The 18285-nt window shown below is 42.5% G+C and overlaps 2 protein-coding genes across 20 annotated transcripts in view; both read left to right on the forward strand.

Moving 5' to 3' along the window:
• Positions 1-5411, forward strand: part of TRIM2 (tripartite motif containing 2) — a 117300-nt gene extending 111889 nt beyond the window's left edge. For all 18 annotated transcript variants that reach the window (XM_040600391.1, XM_040600418.1, XM_040600428.1 and 15 more), the window contains one exon: positions 915-5411. In XM_040600391.1, coding sequence (XP_040456325.1) covers positions 915-1067 — 153 coding nt within the window. In that variant the 3' untranslated portion in view covers positions 1068-5411. The remainder of the gene's footprint in view (positions 1-914) is intronic.
• A 4972-nt stretch (positions 5412-10383) lies between these two features.
• The window catches only part of MND1 (meiotic nuclear divisions 1), a 44635-nt gene continuing 36733 nt past the window's right edge, over positions 10384-18285 (forward strand). Inside the window, exons 1-4 of one of the 2 annotated variants that reach the window (XM_040600498.1) lie at positions 10384-10589; positions 12948-13013; positions 13827-13884; positions 15691-15839. In XM_040600498.1, the coding sequence (XP_040456432.1) occupies positions 10587-10589; positions 12948-13013; positions 13827-13884; positions 15691-15839 (276 nt within the window). In that variant the 5' untranslated portion in view covers positions 10384-10586. Of the gene's footprint in view, positions 10590-11238; positions 11332-12947; positions 13014-13826; positions 13885-15690; positions 15840-18285 lie in introns of those variants that run through there. The other variant, XM_040600489.1, reaches the window with a different exon arrangement.

The following is an 18285-nucleotide window of genomic DNA, read 5'->3' on the forward strand; positions in this document are numbered from 1 at the left end:
AGAAACACGATAGCGGCATTATAAGTGATGTGGTTTCTAACGCAGTCTTTTACGTGCCTCATCGCTGGTCTGTCCGCTTTTAGAACTGTCAGATCATGGACCTCCCCGTGTGACTGCTAGCAGCTCAGGTGGTTACTGTGACCAAGGCTTTTGTCTCCCAAAAAGTTCCCTAAAAGCTGTTTGATGACTTAGGAGGCTTGCTGACATGATAGTAATTTATAATCACCGTAACAGAAGATTGGAGACGTGGTGGAAAACATGAACAATCAAATGATCTGTACAGACCCTGAGGCAAATGCAGAAGGTTTTTATAATCTTTTTAAAATCCTGAGAAAATACTCTGCTTTTAATTTATGAGAGTTGCACTCTTTCTGTCTTTCAAGTGCTAATCACCAAGTCTTCCTACTTGCCAAAGAATATCTGAATGAATGTATTATTTTCACTGAATATAAAAATGAGGGAGCTGCTTATGCGTTGTTCTCAGGAAGCAGTGTCAACAGCATAAACAAATTCCTGGTTTTTCTCTGTGTGGGAACCTAAGAGTCACGGTAGCCACAACAGTAATATTTGTTAGGAAGACAAGGTGTTGGCTGAGTTCCTGATTGAGTTTGATTTATTGTAGTTTACTATTTTGAGAACAAGGAACAGCCAAAGCGCTCTTTTTATTATTATTTCATTACATGTTTAATTCTTGCCAAAGATCCTGGCAGCTTTAATTAGTTCCTTTTAATAAGAAAATACATTTCTATATCAACTTGTATATTATCAGAATAACAGATCAGATTATGCCCTTGTTTATTGTAGTGTGTATCAACCATTTCTGAAATGAGAAGTGTAATTGAGAGCAGACTTGCATCCTCTATTTTCCTTTTTTTTATTCATAACATTTATTCTGTGCTTTCTCACCCTCAAAGGTTTTTGACGGAAGTGGATCATTTTTATCCTACATTAACACCTCTGCTGACCCACTGTATGGCCCCCAAGGTCTGGCCCTTACTTCAGATGGCCACGTTGTAGTTGCAGACTCCGGAAATCACTGCTTCAAGGTGTATCGATACTTACAGTAGCAATGAGCTGGGGAACTGGATAATCGTCCACCCTTAAGACAAGACTGGTCCTAGAGATCCAATGCAGGATATCTCCTACTTTGAGTTAATTTTTAATAATGAAGGAGTCTTTTACGGACTTCTTGTGTTAATTTCCAAACTTACCTTGTTTACATAGGACTTGCACCTCTTACGTTTCTCACTGAACTTTTTGTTGCAAGGGTTAATACACAAAATCCTCTTTAACTGAATTCATAAAGACAACGCGATATTAAATGCAAACTGCAACTAATGGAACTGGAATTAATTAATTAGGCAAAAATGAGAAACATTTGGGAAAAGTCCCCAAAGCTTTTTGAAGACTGCGAAAGGTAGCTCCAGCTGAGAGCTTCCAAATTTGAAGAATTATCGTTGTTATGCATTATTTAACCCAGAGGTGATCCTGGGAATCTTCTAAATCTCATTATCATGGTAGGTATTACACTTTTAACATTCTTCAGTCTTACTATCTATAACAAGTAGGTCCTTTTAGTATAAGGTTAAGTCTCACAAAATCCGTCTAGCTCTAACTGTCAGACCTAACACAGCTCAACATTTAGCACTATGAGAATCAATGCAAATTCCCTACTTGTGTGGGATTAATGAAGGATTGTTTCATGTGCTTGTTTTTCACTTTTCCTCTTGCTCAATGTGCTGGAAGGACTTTGCAGAGACCTGACATTTCTAAAGCTCTGGAAACACTTAATTGTAGTGATATATTAGTGAGAGCTGAATTTCTGTGTAACAACAGACCTTTTGACACCAAACTAGTTCGTTAGGATCAGGGTTATTACAATGTCAACTCAATTAACCTCATGTGTGCCACTCTTTCGTATGTGTTCATTGCCATGTTTCCTTAAGGCAACTCACTGTATTAACTAATAAAATAAAATGCAGCATCACACAGGACAGAAAGCCAGAGAGGTACCCCTATGGAGGACCTACATTATACAGCCAAAGGAACTGTGGTAAACAGAGGTTGTATAGGAAAGCCAAGGGTTACCAAAGCTATTTCTTTTTACATGAGAAAAAAAAAAAAAAAAACACAAAACACTGCGAACAAGAATTAATTTGAACCAATTCCTGAAGTCCTTCATCAAAGGGAATTTTGTTAGAGGACAAAATAAGGACTGTGAGATTTGTTCCAATTTGTTTGTATGTATGTATGTATGACTGATTGACACAAAAATAAAAAAAAGTAAATGTAGGTTATTTCAGCAAACTGGAACGTTTGTATGCCATTTGACAATGGCAGCACTCTGAAAAATGTCCCTCCTTCTTCCTGCCAGATCTCTCTACTGTGTTCTTTGTTGAGGTATTAATTTAATTGGAAATGCTTACACTCATGGTTCCGTTTTTAATATTTTTTAAGTGTGAACTTGTCCTTTTTAAAGTAGCATTTGCTTTATTCTTTTTTTGAAATCCAATGGTCAAAGGATGAATTGGTACCATAGCCTAACACAGATAGAGTGGTGCTCACTCTTAAACCTCGTTTGAGGAGCTGGTGAGCTTGCTGCCAATGCCAACAATAGCCTGGGAAGCACTGTCTGTCTTTTTTCATTTTTAGGGCCTTGAAACAAAAGGGCACTGGGTCAGGAGCAAGGGAGTATTTTAAGCATGTTTGCAAAATGGAAAGAAATCTTTATTATATTACTCATTATAAGTATTTGTCTTATTTCTAAAAGGTTAAGGTTGTTGTTTCAATGAATTTGAGAAAACCTAATGGTTTTTTTTGTAAAGATGCATTTTACTTGTAAAAATGCAGACCTGAAGGTTCTTAAATGTGGAGTTTGTCTGTTTTTTATTACCGTTTCTTAAAGATATTTCCTCTTCTTTCCCTTGTTTATTTTCTGCACATAGAGCCAATTTACAAATTCTCGTGCAAAGATAAGTTTCCTTATTTCATTGGAATAAATATTCTGTGTATCAGGCTTAAGGTTTGGACTATATAATGTAGCTAAGAAACTGGTGGTAACATTTTTGAAACGTTAAAATTCAAGTTTGTTATTACCAAGAGAATATAGTATCCTCTGCTTGAACTGAGTTTGTCCTAAAATTCTGAAGATGATATCTCAGTCATTACACAATAAACTGTCCTATCAAAATTTAACAAAGTTGTAAATCAAATTTTCTGATGATCAAGTAATTTCCTTTGAAGTGTCCTTACAATCAACCTTCTGGCAAACAAACAATTTCTGACATTGGAATGCCCTTAAATGGCAAATTTCTCAATGAAGAAAAGGTACGTAGCGTTTTAACTGTATTTATTAACAAAGAGAAGAGGTTACACAGGTTCTTCGAGATGAAAACTTTAAAAGAAAATGAGACATGTGCTGTTGCTGTCAGTTATGGATAATATTAATCAAATCTAGTTCCAAATTTGGATTGTTGTAACATTTTACTAAATTTGCATGGTTTCCACACAGGAAACATTGCCAAATCCTCTGCTGCCAGGAACTCTGAGAAGCACAGAAGTCAGACCCGAACCTGTATATCAAAACATATATACTTAAGGCTGTCCTATTCCATGTATACGCTTTTCTTCAAAAGATTTTCAGTCCCCTGACTTGTTTGCCAGGATTTTGTATAACCTGTGTCAGTCCAGTGCATCCTGATCAAACGTGGAATTCTGCACACAAGCCCCTTACAATCCGGCTAACAGCTGTTAGGGGCAACGTGGATTTTTTTCTTAAGACTGAGTAGTATTTTGGGTTTTCAGACATTATCATCACCGAAGCACTTTACTGCATCTGAAAAGCGTCACTAATTTGGAGTTCCTTGTGATAGCAAATGCTGCCAACTACAATTTCAAATTCAGTGGCATAGGGCATTCCCTGCCAAAGTCTGACCTTATCTGCCTGGCAGCAGGAAACTGAGAAACACATTGCTGTTCCGGTGCTGCTGAAGCCAACTTCGCTAAAGCCCTTGGCTTACAAACCTTACAAAGAGCAACCAAAGCAGAAATCCTCTTCTAAAAAGCTGGCACGTATTTTGCTCATCCAATTAAGTGAACATCAAAATTGCACTACTTGATTTGCTGAGTTGTTAGCATTTATTAAAGGCTTTATAGGCATTCTGCTGCCAGATTTCAGGTATAACCAAATGTTCCCTTGACTTCCCTGGAATGCTAATTGACTAGCAGCACAGCATGAATGGTGAAAGTATGTGCTTCTTTTAACTAATCTTCAACTCAAAAGTAATCTCAAAAGGTTATCAGATCTTGTGTAATTTGGAGCATTTTAGGACAAACTAGCCGACTGTATTTTCATTGTTTTGTGACTAAAATAAAAGGATCTATTCAGATAAATCCAATATAAACAGTAGGGGATTTTTACATAGGCTAAACCAGCAGCAATGTAGCTGAAAAAGAAAAGAAAAGAAAAATGGTTTAGGCAAGCATTTGCCTAATGTAGATGGAGAGTTATTTATTAGTAAATGCTCTTCTGTTCTGTAAAAGCTTTCGATTTTATGTCAATATTTTTTATAACGAAGGATCTAGTGTTGCCATAATGAGAACTATAAGTGCCCAATATATCGTGTTTGTTATAAAGAAATTACTTTCAGTTGTGGGTTACAGCTAGTTATGAAATCATGATGTACACTGAAAATTTTCTTCAAGAGCTGTGAGTAGTGATTGTTTTGGCCCGTTTGTAATGAGTGCATGAAAGGTATTTGTGCTACGAAGTAGGAAGGTTCCTAATGGGTTATTTCTGATGAATGTACAGCACTTCAGTTGATGTTTGTGAGCAACACAGCCTTAACCCTGACACTTTTGCTTTGGCTTTATGACATGGGAATGTTCCCCAAGCTGCACGGTGTATGGCAGTAGCCCCTGTTAGAAACCTCTACTAGTTGATACGCTGCAGCTTTCCAGTTCTGGGAGTGAGTCTGTCTTTTTATTTTTTTTAAGGTGTTTGTACATTCCATCTTTGTACGTCAATCTCATATGTTTTGTGTTCATGTCAGCCTTGCACTCTCTTGACACTCATAATGAAATATTCTTCTCACCTGTTTATGGGGTGGCTTTTTTGTTGTTTTTGTTGGTTGTTTTTGTTTTTTTTTTTAATCCCTGTGAGGCTAAATACAGACTTTGTCTCCTTAAGGTCAAGGATGAAAGACTTGCATCAACGTGTTTGTGTGTGTGTGTGTGTGTGTGTGTGTGTGTGTAGTTTTAGCTTCCTGTGTGCCACGGTATTCTTGATGCTTTAGCTGACAATTAAAAAAAAAATTACTGTCTTGGAAATGTAGGAAAACCAGAGTCAAATGTGTACCTTTACCACGCACAAAAATTTCAAATAATAAAAATAAAGCTTGTTTCCTCTGTTATTTTCATGGTTGAGGATTTATTTTTCATATGTCTCATACTCACTGTCCCTAAAAATAGCTCCATAATGCAGAAAGATAGGTAATTTTTTCCAAAATGAAACCCCGACACCACAGGCCAAGAAAACTGATTGTTTCATGGGTGTTAAGCTTTTATGTAGACACAGAGGAAAGAGGCTTGGGTTCTTCGTGGGAAGAAGGTGGGGGGTTGGAGCTTCCTTGTCTCCTCCCTTCCTTCTTCAGTTCAGTAATCCAAATTAACATTTGCATTGGTGGCAGTAAGATTATGAGCTATAAGCTTTTCCATTTGTATCATGAAAGTATACAGGAGTGTACTATAATCTTTCAAGGGTCTGCTGCAAAAAGCCAAATGTAAGTTATTGTAGAAGAACAGAAAATTTGCCTTAGGAGCTCACTTCGACTCCTTTCCTGTAAGAACAGATTTTCAGCTCCTGTTAACTTTCATTTGACATTGTACACGTATCTTCTGGGTCACTGGTGAACTCTCCAAACCAGAATCCTTGGAGAACTCAGTGTGATTGGGAACTTGCTGATGAAGTAAGAGAGAATCTTCAGATGCATCACGTGCCTTGGAACCAATCTCACTGGAGGGGACCGGAGACATCAGACTCAGTGTTGTGTTTGCCCGGTGGTGGGACACTCAGAAATGAGACGGCTGAAATACAGAGCAGCCATCCTTTTTCATGGACCTTGCCCCCAAACCCTCTAAAGGAATCCCATGTTATTTTTTCTTGCAAGTCATAAGGAATGTCAGCAGCCACATTTGAAGGCCATTTTTTTCTCCTGAAGGCAAACTTAGTGCAACATACCAGATCAGTTTGGGGTTGGGTTGTTTTTTTTTTTTTTTCCGGTCAGTCTCCAGATAATATATGTCCAGAAAATGGTGCTGAATGTACTGGAGTATGCTATCTGCCTTGAATTTCAGATGTTTACAAGAGCCTTTATTTGGCTGCCAGCTAAAAAACCCTCACTGCTTGAAGCAGAGCAGTGTTGGTTTGACATTCGGAGCTGCAGAGCACCTGTTCGTTCCCAAGGTCACGAAGAACAGAAGAAATAGCACAGGATACCCTGAAGCCACAGGGCTGTGTAGGCAAGACTCTTGTTGCATTCCCACTCTTTTCTCAATGATAGACTAGAAATTATTTCTGCCCCTGGATTATTACAGCAAAAGTTCTCCACCACTGAGCAAAATCAGGCAGGACGCTAAGGCTGGGGAGCGCTGCCCTTCACCAGGAAAATTCTGCAGTAAACGGCCAACTTGCTCTTTGGCTTTCCCATGGTACTTAGGTGAATACTGACCCAAAGGCGGCAGCAGCATCTTTTGGAAGTTCTGTAAACAAGAATACGGCACTCAGTCTCACCGATTAGTATGTTGGGGAGAGTAAGGCCAAAACACATGCATGTATTTTGGACACCCATTGTTAGCCCGGATCTCTTTAGAGTACTAACAACGTATCATTGCATGTTCAAAAACATTTTGTTGTCCCTTAGGCTGAAGTTCTCTCTCACATCCAGCTGTGCTGCTCTGTATGACACTGTCCCCATAGTTTTGCTGACAGTTCATGTGAATGGCACCTAATTTACACCAGACAAAACGGTCTCGGTGAACCGCAACAGTCAATGTAATTTCTGGGGACAGATGTTCTCCCCAGGCCCCAGCTGTGCTGGTGGAAGAGATACTCAGCACTTGCTGCTCATTGCTACCTCCAGCTGAAGGCTGCTGACTCTCAGATCTGTTGGCTAAGCTAGGCATATGAATGCTCAGTTGTTCTTTTAGTGAAATGTCTAGTTACCAAACCCTTAGTACTTAAGCTACTCACCTAAATGAATTGGTAAGCGCTTACTTCAGCAGCTCTGCTAGCAAAGCTGTGGAAGCAGTACACTTTGGAGCATGGCCAGCTAGCGTTTCTCACCGAGTTAGATGTTTACAGGCAGAACGTCTGCTTACAGTCCAAACACTCATCTCAGAAGGAAGCGAGGCAGCAGATGCTGCAGGGACTGGCCTTTGTGGGATGCTCATACCCGACCATATCCCACCACAAACTGCCTGGACCTCAGAGAAGTTGGTATCGCCTTCCACAGGTGAGCATCTCCTAGAGCTCTCCTTGTCGTCCATCCTCAAGCTCTACTGAAGCATGTTTTTGCTGTCAGTCATACAGATGTTGTGGGAGGTAGCCACAGGACTCAGAAGGTTTGCTATTACTTTTCTGGAAATAAACTGATCTCCTGTTCAGCTTGAATTCTTCCCTTCTGCTAAAAAAAATACTTTTGTAATTAAAGACTGCACTATGGTGCAGATACATAAAAGGAAAAAAATTGCAGCAGGACAATTCTCATTCTCCTACTTCCTAACATTCCTGCCTGCCATTGTCACTTTAATGTCCTTTCAAAACAGAATTTATGAATTTAATTCAATTAGAGAAAGCAACTACAAAAATTACATAAAGAACAAAATGAAGAAGGGTACAAATTTCATCTCATCTAAACATATTTTAACACTGACAAAGCAATGTATTTTCTCTACCTCAGGAACAGTGAAAAACTGGTTTGGCTGGTCCTTTGAAATTTCAGTCAGACACCTAGTGCAGAAATTTTCAGCCCAAACTGCTAAAGCTTGAAATCACAGGGAAACAAGAACAATCTTCTAATTGAAAGGCACAGTTATGAGTCCCCTTCCACAGTATTTCCATCCATTGTCTTGTTTTTATAATAATAGTATGATTAGAATTTTTGTGAAATATCACGTTTTGACGTTCTGAAGCCCACTAAAAACGTCCGACTTTTATGTATTTTAGGAGTCATTCATCCCACTTTACTCAGTAACGGAAAACCACCCTCACATGACAAAGCATGAGATGCTCCTGTGTATTCTCCCTATTTGGGACCTCTTCCACCCCATGGTCTTTCAAACTAGCTAGTTTTGATCTGATGCTGCAAAATCTGGGAGGCGTCAAGAAACCTTCTATTACCGAGTAAATCAGGCCTAGTAATTTGACCATGAAAGGGCTTCAGGGCTGCCAGCGCACTGGGGCAGCTGAGCCTGGCTGTCCCCAGGGGCGCAGGCAGAGAGAACCTGTTGAGCCTCCTGTGCCACCATCGCCCAAAAGCATGACCTTCTGTTTCAGAGGCAGATCCGCCATGCTGGCTTGGTGGCTGTGATCACATGCAACTGCTGAAACCAGGAACATCTTCCAGCTGTGGCTCCAGGTGTGTGCTCTGGCTGTGTGTGGGCTCCATCTGGGGCTGAGACTTGGGTGTTTGCTGCCAGTCTACTGTCAGGTCTGACATAGGGATGGGAGCATCGCTGCCTCACGGGGGCTGAACAGAAGATGCAAGCTGTGTGCCCCAAGCCGCTTCAGAATGAGTGTCCCTCTGAAACCCCCTTCCTCTCTCTCCTCTTCCTCTTCTCCCAGCAGCATGTTCAGCTCTGACACCCACCCTGCTGCTCACACTGTCGCCTGGAGAAAGCCCACGCAATAACAGGTGCTTTGCAAATGTCGTAGCAACCGTCTGCTTGGCAGTGATAAAAAAAAGAAGCAAAGCTCTGTTTTATTTCAGGCCGTGAAGAGCCAGGAAGGGGCCCACATCCTGGGGAGAGGAGGGCATGGTGACAGGAGGAAAACAACTGGCACAGGGAGCGTGGGGACATACTCACTTTGAGGGCTGGCCAAAGGAAGGGACAAGCCAGGGGACAGACTACCAGCCTTCACAAGAGATGAGGAGGCGTGCCAACAGAGCTCATCGCAAGTTAGCGAGTTGAAAACATGATGCATGAGAAATCACTAAAGAGCAAGTTTTGTATCAATGTTAAGCTTTGCATTAATAATGTCCTTTCTAACTTGCATTTCATTTTTAATTATACACTGGTGCGGACAATAGGAACAGGATCGCCGAAGTGAATGTCAGCTTTCAGGAAAGGGGACACCTCGCAAAGGCAATGGAAAACCTTCATGGGGACTGCCTGAACATTCCAGCTTGTGCATTTTCATTTGTTCAATTTAAACGCTAGAATTAGTATGGCAGGTATGAACCCGCTGCTGTTAAACTGCAAAAGCAATTTCCCAGAACTGCTGCAGCTGAAGGAAGCTAATTTACAGCACAAATAATAATTAAAACAAACTGTAAGTAATTAGAGTCGCTAGAACAGTCATCTCAATGAACAGCTATTACAAGGAACACCAGATGTGCCCAGGCCCTTTGCTTTCATGGGCAAAGACGGTTTTATTTCTCCACATCCTGCTGCTCCTGTAAGAGGCTAGTTGTACCATACACGTCATTTTAGACCACCGTTAACGTGTTTGTATTTTACCTTTGCTGCTGGGCCTCAGAGAGAAACAGAACACGCTGTGCACACCCCGGGCAGCGCTGGCACATGGGGCCAGTGCCTGGCCTTGCAGGAGTAGCTGCCGGGGGGTGTAAAGCCCGTGTCCCATTGCAAACCCACAGCTGCAGGCGGGTTCAGAAATAAATATTTTCCTCCCTGATGATCCCACCCAATGGTGGTGGGATTTTAAAAACTTTGTGTTCGATAATACAGCAAATATATATTGAAGGTACTGCAATTTTCTTGACAGGTGTCATTGCCCATTGCCCTTTCTACACAAAATATAAAAGGTGTAGGTATTGAGAAACACATGAAGGCAAAATGAGATTTTGCTCTAAAGCCTGGGCAATGCCAAAGTGACGTACAGCCCCGGCCTCTCATCGTGTTCTCTGTGACTTGCACCACGTGTAACTCTGAGGTAGTTGGTGATAAAGGCCGCGTTTTGCTTCTCAGCTGCACCTGTCTGTGAGTGCCTACTGTACGGGTTTAAAAAAAAAATATCCGCCGAACACACGCACGCCGGTATTGCCATACATAAACCGAGAGAGAAGCGATGCCCAGCTTGCTGGTACGGCAAGGCTGCTCCATACAAAGGCGAGGAGCTACGCCGCGGGCAGCACTACCCGCCTGCACAAGGCGCACAAACCAGACCGTCACCTCACGCCTCGTTTTCCCTCAGTTTTACCCTACGGCACAAGGCGGCCGCTCGGCCGGGCGCGGGGGGCGGCAGGCGGCGCTGCGGGCTGCGCTGCGCACGGCTGGGGCTGCGGCCGCCTCCTCCCGCCCGCTGGCGCCGAAATCAAACCGCGCCCTGCACCCGCCTCGGCGGCGACATGGTAAGCGGCTGCCGCGGCGGGGCCGGCCGCTCGCCTCCCGCTCCCTTGGCGCCGTGAGCCGGGGCGCGGGGCCGGGCGGGCAGCGAGGCCGCGGGGCTGCCGAGGGAGCCGCGGGGCGGGCGCGGCGGCACTGGCACCGGCGCCGGGCAGGGCTGAGGGAGGGGGCGGCGCAGTCGACGGTGGCGGCCGGTAACGGTCGGCCGTGCGTCGCCTTGCCCCCGCACCCGCTGAGGGCGCCGCCGGGCCCGAGCGGCGGGGTGCCCGCCTCGTCCCCGCCCCTGCGGGCGCTGAGGGAGAGCGGCGGGGCCGCCCGCCCGCCCGCCGCCGGGCCTGGGCCCGCTGAGGGGTAGCGGCGGGGGTGCCCGCCCGCCGCCGGGCTCGAGTCCCCAGCGGCCGCCAGGCAGCACCAGCGCTCCCGGTGCCCCCGGCCCGCGCCTCCCGGGCTGGGCCCCCCCGACTGCCGGCACAGGCCCACGGCGGCGGGCCCGGGGGCGCGGCGTTACCGCGGCGCGGGCCGTTTCGTTGGTTTCTTGCAGAGCGATGTAGCTCCCGGCTGGCGCCTGGCTCAGCAGGGCCCGTCGCGGTCGCTCGGCGCGGACACGGTGCCCGCCCGTCCCGCCGAGCCCCCGGTTGAGCGGGCGGGGCCGCGCTGTGCCCCCGCTGCGCCCCCTCGGCTCGGCACGGCGGGGGTGGGTGGGCCTGGTGTGTGCGGTAGTCACGGTGTGGGACACCTGGCAGAGAGGTAGGAGGAATCGGTGTGAAAATTAATAAAAGCTCTCGGAAGGCACACGGCGCTGTTCCTGATCTCTGCTGGAGGGCTGGCCTGGGGCTTGGCGCCGTGCGTGCAGGAGCACCGCTTCACTTCCACGCCATGTGCGTGTGGGTGGTGTTTCTGTTGCTGCTGACGGTGTTAGGCAGGAGGAAGATGATGATCGGTCTGTCTTCTGTTCATGCTCCTACTGCAGTGTCCGTGGTGGCTGTACGTCCTGTGATGTGCTGACGTAGGGGACAGCTGTGACATCGATGCTGACAAGGATGTCACTGGCTAAAGTAGAAGGGAGGCTTTAAAAAATATTAATATGCCTCTATTAGATGTAATACTGAATTGCTTCTGTTCGTGTCTGTGTGTTCATTCTGGCTGCGTAAGCTAGTTTTTCAGTTTATTTTTAAAAATCTCTTATCAGTCTGGCCATTTTGCTCTTGATGCAGATTTAGGATGTTACACTGCCCCACCGCGTGATTTATTTAAGAAGGAAGCAGTGGTTGGGAACAAAAAAAAATGGTACTGACTCCTTTCTGCGGGGCTTGGAAATAAACCCATGTCGTCTTTCTCAAAGCACCATGTTACTAAAATCTCCAATTCCATAGACTCAAGGGCAGCAATACATATGTCTGTCTGTCTGTCTCCCTCTCTCTCTCTTTTTATAGGGAGACCTTTTTTGGCCAGCATTCTATTTTGCTCTTCGTCCTCCTTTCAGTTTCCCCTAGCAGCATGCAGAGGTGCAGGGTCTTGCAGCCTGTGAAGCCGAGAGTGGGGCAAGGAGAAACATTCCTGATTAATGTGATGGCCACTGCTTTTGGGTTGTTGAGGACTACACTAAACGCTATTAAAACTCCAATTCTCCGTGACATTTTTTTTACCCTGATTTTACAATAGGCATGTCAAAATAGTGTTTCTTAAAGTGGTCAGAAGAGGGTATTTCTCAGTTTTGTATTGCTGGTGTTAGTTTGTGAGTAGTCATTTCTGCCTTTTGCTTCTCTGAAACACAGTTTTTAAAATGTGACCTTGAAATTCTAAAGTTAAGTAGGAGATTTGAAGAAAGAGGTAGTACCTCAAAAGTGCTTTATGTTTTTAAAACAAGCCCTAAATGCTAAATGGCCTAGATCTCGCACTAATGTCTGTATATCACAAGATAAAACCCAATTCTAAAAAAAAAAACAACCCAACCCCAAAGATATTCCTTCTTATCTTTTTAAGGACTATTAAACATGTGGGTGAGCTGCTGAGAATTGGTGTAAATATGCATGTTTTTTTAATCTAGTAAGGTAAAACAAGGAACGATATGGGTATGGCAAGTCACATTGAGGCTTGAGCTGGGTTGGGTTGTATGGAAGGTTGGTTCCAAACTTAGAATATAGGTCCTTCAGTTTAATAGACTGCTGGTAGATGAGCTTGGTGTAATAATTCTTTGGGAAGTAGTTTTTCTGGAAGTCTGGGGTTAGTGGTAAAGTATTTTTAAGGATGGCAAATACAACTTATAGGTAAACAGGTTTAAATTCTGAGCAGATGTTAATTATTCAAATGCATGAATTAATTGGGGGATTTTCTTGGGTTTTTTGTTTGTTTTCCTGTTCTAGTCCAAGAAAAAAGGTCTGAGCTATGAGGAGAAGAGAGTTCGCATGATGGAGATCTTTTTTGAAACAGTAAGTGACTTGTAACTGACCTGTATTTACATCTCTGGGAAAATAGGTCCTAAAAGGAGCTTAACTGTAGATGTAGATGAACTCTGTATATCCTGCTATGCATTTCACTGATGCCCTGTGTTGTTAATGTATAAATTACAGGGAGAGAGCTTGAGTCATGTAACTTTTGATCAGGTGGCTCATCCCCAGGTGGAGCCAACCCATAAAGATGCACAGGTGGTGTTAAATGCTTCATGTGCTCCCTATTCAAATATCCCTGACTCTGTTACTGTAAGAAAGATAGCAAGAGATAAGACAGCATCTTGCTGCAGTTTATGGGAGGAGGAAGAAATCTGAGTGTTAGAAAAGATGAGAGTTGACCTGAGAGAGGTCACTGGGGAGGAAAAACCTGGCGATCCAGAAGCAGAGCTACAATTATATTGGTGACATAAGTAATTCACAATGTTTCACCTATTAAAAAAATCGCTGTGACATTTGAGTACTTGAGCAATGTGGTACACCTGGTGCTGACAATCTGTAACCTGGACTCTGTCTGTCCTAAGGGGTTTACAGTCTAACTTGAGAAAAAAATAGGGTAACTTCAGAGCACCAAACAAAACAACAGGCTTGTTACAATAATAGTCTTTTTTTTCCCCTTTAATTCTCATAATATTATAATTCTATTGAGAGCTATGCAGCCTGTTTCCTATAGCAAAACATAAACATGCAGTGTATTTCCTACTTGCTTTTGTTGGCATTAATTTAGTGTAAAAAACATCACGCTTAGATGACTCTGTCATTTGGAGCTGAAGTGTCTTTTATGTTTTTGCACAGAAAGATGTGTTCCAGCTGAAGGATATAGAGAAGATTGCTCCAAAAGAAAAAGGGATTAGTAAGTGTTTACAGAAGTTATTTCTCTTGAGGCATTCATTGTTTTTGGGACGGGTCATACAGTGTAAATTTTCCTGGCTACAGTTTTGGGTTTGTGATTGTAATAATGGAAAAAATAGCTGGAAAGGGAGACTGGTCAATGGCAGGGCTGTAGCATTAAAAGTGACATCAACAGCATGCTCCTCCCTTGGTTTGCTAATGTTTGTCACTTGCAATAAGATGTTAGGGCCAGAATGGGAGATGATTAAAATGTCACAGTTAACTCCAGGTTAACCACTAGAACATGGGATGGGGTTTTTCCTGGAGTCTGAGATGCCTGACTTACAGTGACTTTCAGTGAATGAAATGATTATGTGCACTCAGGTAGTGAACAGAAGATTTAAATAGCTGTCTGTAATGTCAAAAATATAAAATGCCAGTCCAGATGTACATGATCCATGTTCTGTTAGGCTTTTCTAGAAAAAAAAATGGCTGGACAGCTGTAAATGGGTTTGTCTTTTCAATGGAAGCCTTCCTGATGAGATCCATTGGTTTAGGATTAGGTCTAAGAGGATTTATTTTATGCTGTTCAGTTCTGTATATACCCCGTTCTGTTTCTTTCTATGTTCATCAGCAAAAGCTGGGCGAGGCATACTGTTTGTGTAGTTGACACCGTCCTTGACTAGCATATCTTTGTGGTACTTCAAGAGTAAATGAACTTGTTGAAAGAGCTGCAGGCATATGTGAATATTGCAAAGCAGTGTTTCTTGGTTATGTCAGCAGCTGACAGACACGCTCATAGGTTTCTGGAGAGGTGTGGTGCTGTCTTGATTGGTTTTTCAAGCCATATGTTTAATTGTAATTTTGAGGAAGACGATGCAAAACAGTGAATACAAGCAATGAAATTTCACATTTCAAAATCTGGAGCGTAGAGTTTCTAAAACAGTTAACACCTTTGAATGGTTCAAATTCATCCTGCCTCTGCATACGAAGGCAGTTGGCCACACAATCCAAACCCCAGTTAACCTGAAAAGAAAAACTAGCCTGTGGAAATGCCCCTGTACTGGCACCCAGCCTATAGCTTGCAAAAGATTGGATGTTCCTGATCTGTGATTCCCTTTAGACTTGAAATGGAAAGTCAGTCCCTGAAAACCTTGAATTTGCTCAGAAGACTTTATCTGCAACACTGGAGGATAATAATAATTACTTTGCTTTGCTGAACAGGTATAATTTTTTTGAAATGGTGAATTATACCACATATTTGCTAGAAAAGGAACAATTATGTTCAGAAATGTTTTGGGTCTTTCTGAATGCAGATGACTTTCTGTATCGGAACTGAATATAACAAAAGTAAAATCTGCCCCTCCTGAGTCTGTAGCCAGGTGATCTTGTTGCCTCTGCTGCTGTTAAATGCTTCGATAAACATTACAAAGTGAAATGCAATGACACTTCTAATCTAGAAATTATAAATTGATCCATGTTAGACTTAAGATTGCAAGACAACTTCTCAAGTACCCTCTCATGAGTTTGTTATTGTATTGTGCTATAATAGGCATGTATGTTTTATGATACTCACGAGCAGTGTTTTACAAACATCTGGTAGCAGGTGGTACAGAATAGCAGCCTTTATGTTTATAAACTGCTGACTTGAAAGAGATTCATCCCTTGAAGTGAAGCATCAGGCATGGTGTCCTCTTAAAATCTTCCAGGTTGCTGACACTGTAGTGAAATATGCATACAGGTGCTTGTAGATGATGGCTTATGGTATTCGTAATTCTCCATAGTTTAGATGCTATGCAGTTCTAATTTGATTTTTTTTTTTTATTAGCCTCGATGTCAGTGAAAGAGATTCTGCAAAGCTTAGTTGATGATGGCATGGTGGACACCGATAGAATTGGAACTTCTAATTATTTCTGGGCTTTTCCCAGTAAGGCTCTTCATGCCAGGAAGTGTAAATTGGAAGAATTGAAGTCTCAGGTAAATCTATTTTAAGGAAAGTACTTATTTACCTGAATGGGTTTGCTTTTTCGTATACCCCTTGTCATTCTTGTTCATATCACACTCTCTTCATGTGTGCATATGTATGTGTGCACACAGATTTTTGCTATAGGAATTGTGTGGCATGCATGGTACAACATTCTCATTATCTTGCTATCATGTCAGAAAAGTTTTGGAGGTTGTTCTTGTTGGAGCTTGAGAAGACTTTTTGTCTACTTGCTGCTGAAAGCATGTGCAAAACGTGATGCAAAACATCATTTAAAGGGTTCCACTGAATGCTTAGGCAACATATGCTTTTATGTGTCTTTATATAGTGTAGACCATCAAGTGGTAATGATCTAAAAGCTATGAAAGGACTGAAATGCATAACCGAACTAAACGTAGCGATAGTTTCTGCTTGTGGCCATTGTGCTTTTCCTCTCTGTTTTTAGCAGTAGCTTAATCTGTGAGTGCTTTTGTAATCCCATATTGCACTTTTATTAGGAGAGAAGAGCAAATTGGTCATGATCTTCTGCAGAAGAGCAAGGCATCTTTTCTTGCAACCTTGCAACATTGCTGTTTTACTGATCTGGTTCTTTCCTACTTTTTAGGAACTGTTTGTCTTGCTTCTTTTAATTGGGGTGGGAAATCATCTATTCATGAGTTTATTTGCAACTGGAGTACATGATAACAAGATCAATAAACTATCTTTATGGTCTGATTTCACCACAACAGTGTCAACTTCTCCAGTGCTTGTTTAGCATTATGTCCATTCATCAAAGAATCATTTGAATTAATGCAAATTACTGGTAGCATCTGAACATTTTCAGACATTATTTTCTTCAGGCGTAGCTTTGGTATCATCATTGCCATCTTCTGCACGGCATTGTCAACTTCACCTGCTTTTTAAAGCTCCAAATTAATTCTATTAAAACATGCTTTTTCCCCAGCTTCAATTGAAAAAGCAGTTTGTCAATCTGAAGACTGTTCAAAGCAGATTAAATGGTGTGATCAGTGCAGTTGAAATTGCTTGTTTATGCATAGAGTGCTCTGTGACCATCAGAGAAGTAACCTTGTCAGTTATCCCTTGCTATGCTGTCATTGCTTGTGAATCTCTGTCATTAATAAACTGAAAGAGGCCAGTCCACTGTTCTGTTCTAACCAACGTAAGATTATTTCCCTTTGCCCTGAGCATTTTTGTTACTGGCCTGGATGCTCTAGATGGCTATCTGAAGGTATTTTATGTGTCTGCTTGTGTGGATCTGGCAGAGGGAGGAGGCTACTGGTACTGTGTTGCATACCCGATTCCTTTGCAGCAGTTTTCAAGAGCAAGAATTAAGACTTGCTATAACTTTCACTTCCTTTCTCCTTATTCACTAATTCATGTCATCTTTATGATCCAGTGATACAGTCAGGGGTCTGTAGCAGTAAGGAGGAAATGCTGCAGTCCTTCCCATCATTGACTGGAACTGCCTATTGACAATTTTCCAGGCAGGTGCTTTGGATGAATTGGAAAGTGCCACCTGAGTTAGCTGTTGTGGTAGTGTATGGGTCATCAAAATTATCAACCCTTTAATTACAGTTTCTGCCACTGACTTGCTCTGTGTTTTGAGTAACTTTAACAACGCCTCAGATGACCTGTTAGTGTCTTGGATATAAACTGTACCTTGTGTGTACTGAGACTTGGCTAATATGAAGTTGTCCCACTGACAGTTTTGTCTGCTCCTTTACTGCCTTGTTTTCAGAACTCAAAAGGAGTCCAGATGTTAAAAACTTCCTCGATTCAACTGGATATGCTTGTACTATTTCCAGGCATGGACCTAGTCTGGCATGACTGGGCTTAAGTTCACTTATATTGACTGATAGTAATAATGTGCTCATTCCTACACCAGTGAAGTTTTGTTTATCTGAAACAGATCAGTTTAACTCTGCACTGAACTTGGAACAGTTTCCTGGTAAAGTTACTCTCCTTATTAGTATAGTCACACCAGTTTTAGACCAGGCTACTTACTCTGCAGAATGTAAATGTCAGCTGAGCAATTGAACAAATACATGCCAAAATGCCTGCTTTGTTCACTAAACACCCTGGTGCCACTGTCTTGTTGAATGCGAATGGTTTGCTCTTGGATACTTTCTGGTTTTGCTTGTGCTCCATATTATAGCTAAGTAGTTGAATGAAGAAGTTGATATTTATTGTCTTTGCCCTTGGGCCCAGTCCCATCATGAAATTTAAAGGTAATTGATCACGCAGGTCTCTGGCATACCCTGATGAATAACTTCCTTGAAACGTCTTGCAGAATCTGCTTAACGCGCTCCACCAGAAGTATCCAGGCGTTACCTATAAACATATGCTGTACTGCTTGAAATGTACTGTTACATTATTAAACATAATCCCATCTATTATTATGGAATTATAATAGGCATGTACTTATTGTATTGTGATGTT

The sequence above is a fragment of the Falco naumanni genome, chromosome 1 (genome assembly GCF_017639655.2).
Source record: "Falco naumanni isolate bFalNau1 chromosome 1, bFalNau1.pat, whole genome shotgun sequence".
Lineage (NCBI taxonomy): Eukaryota > Metazoa > Chordata > Aves > Falconiformes > Falconidae > Falco > Falco naumanni.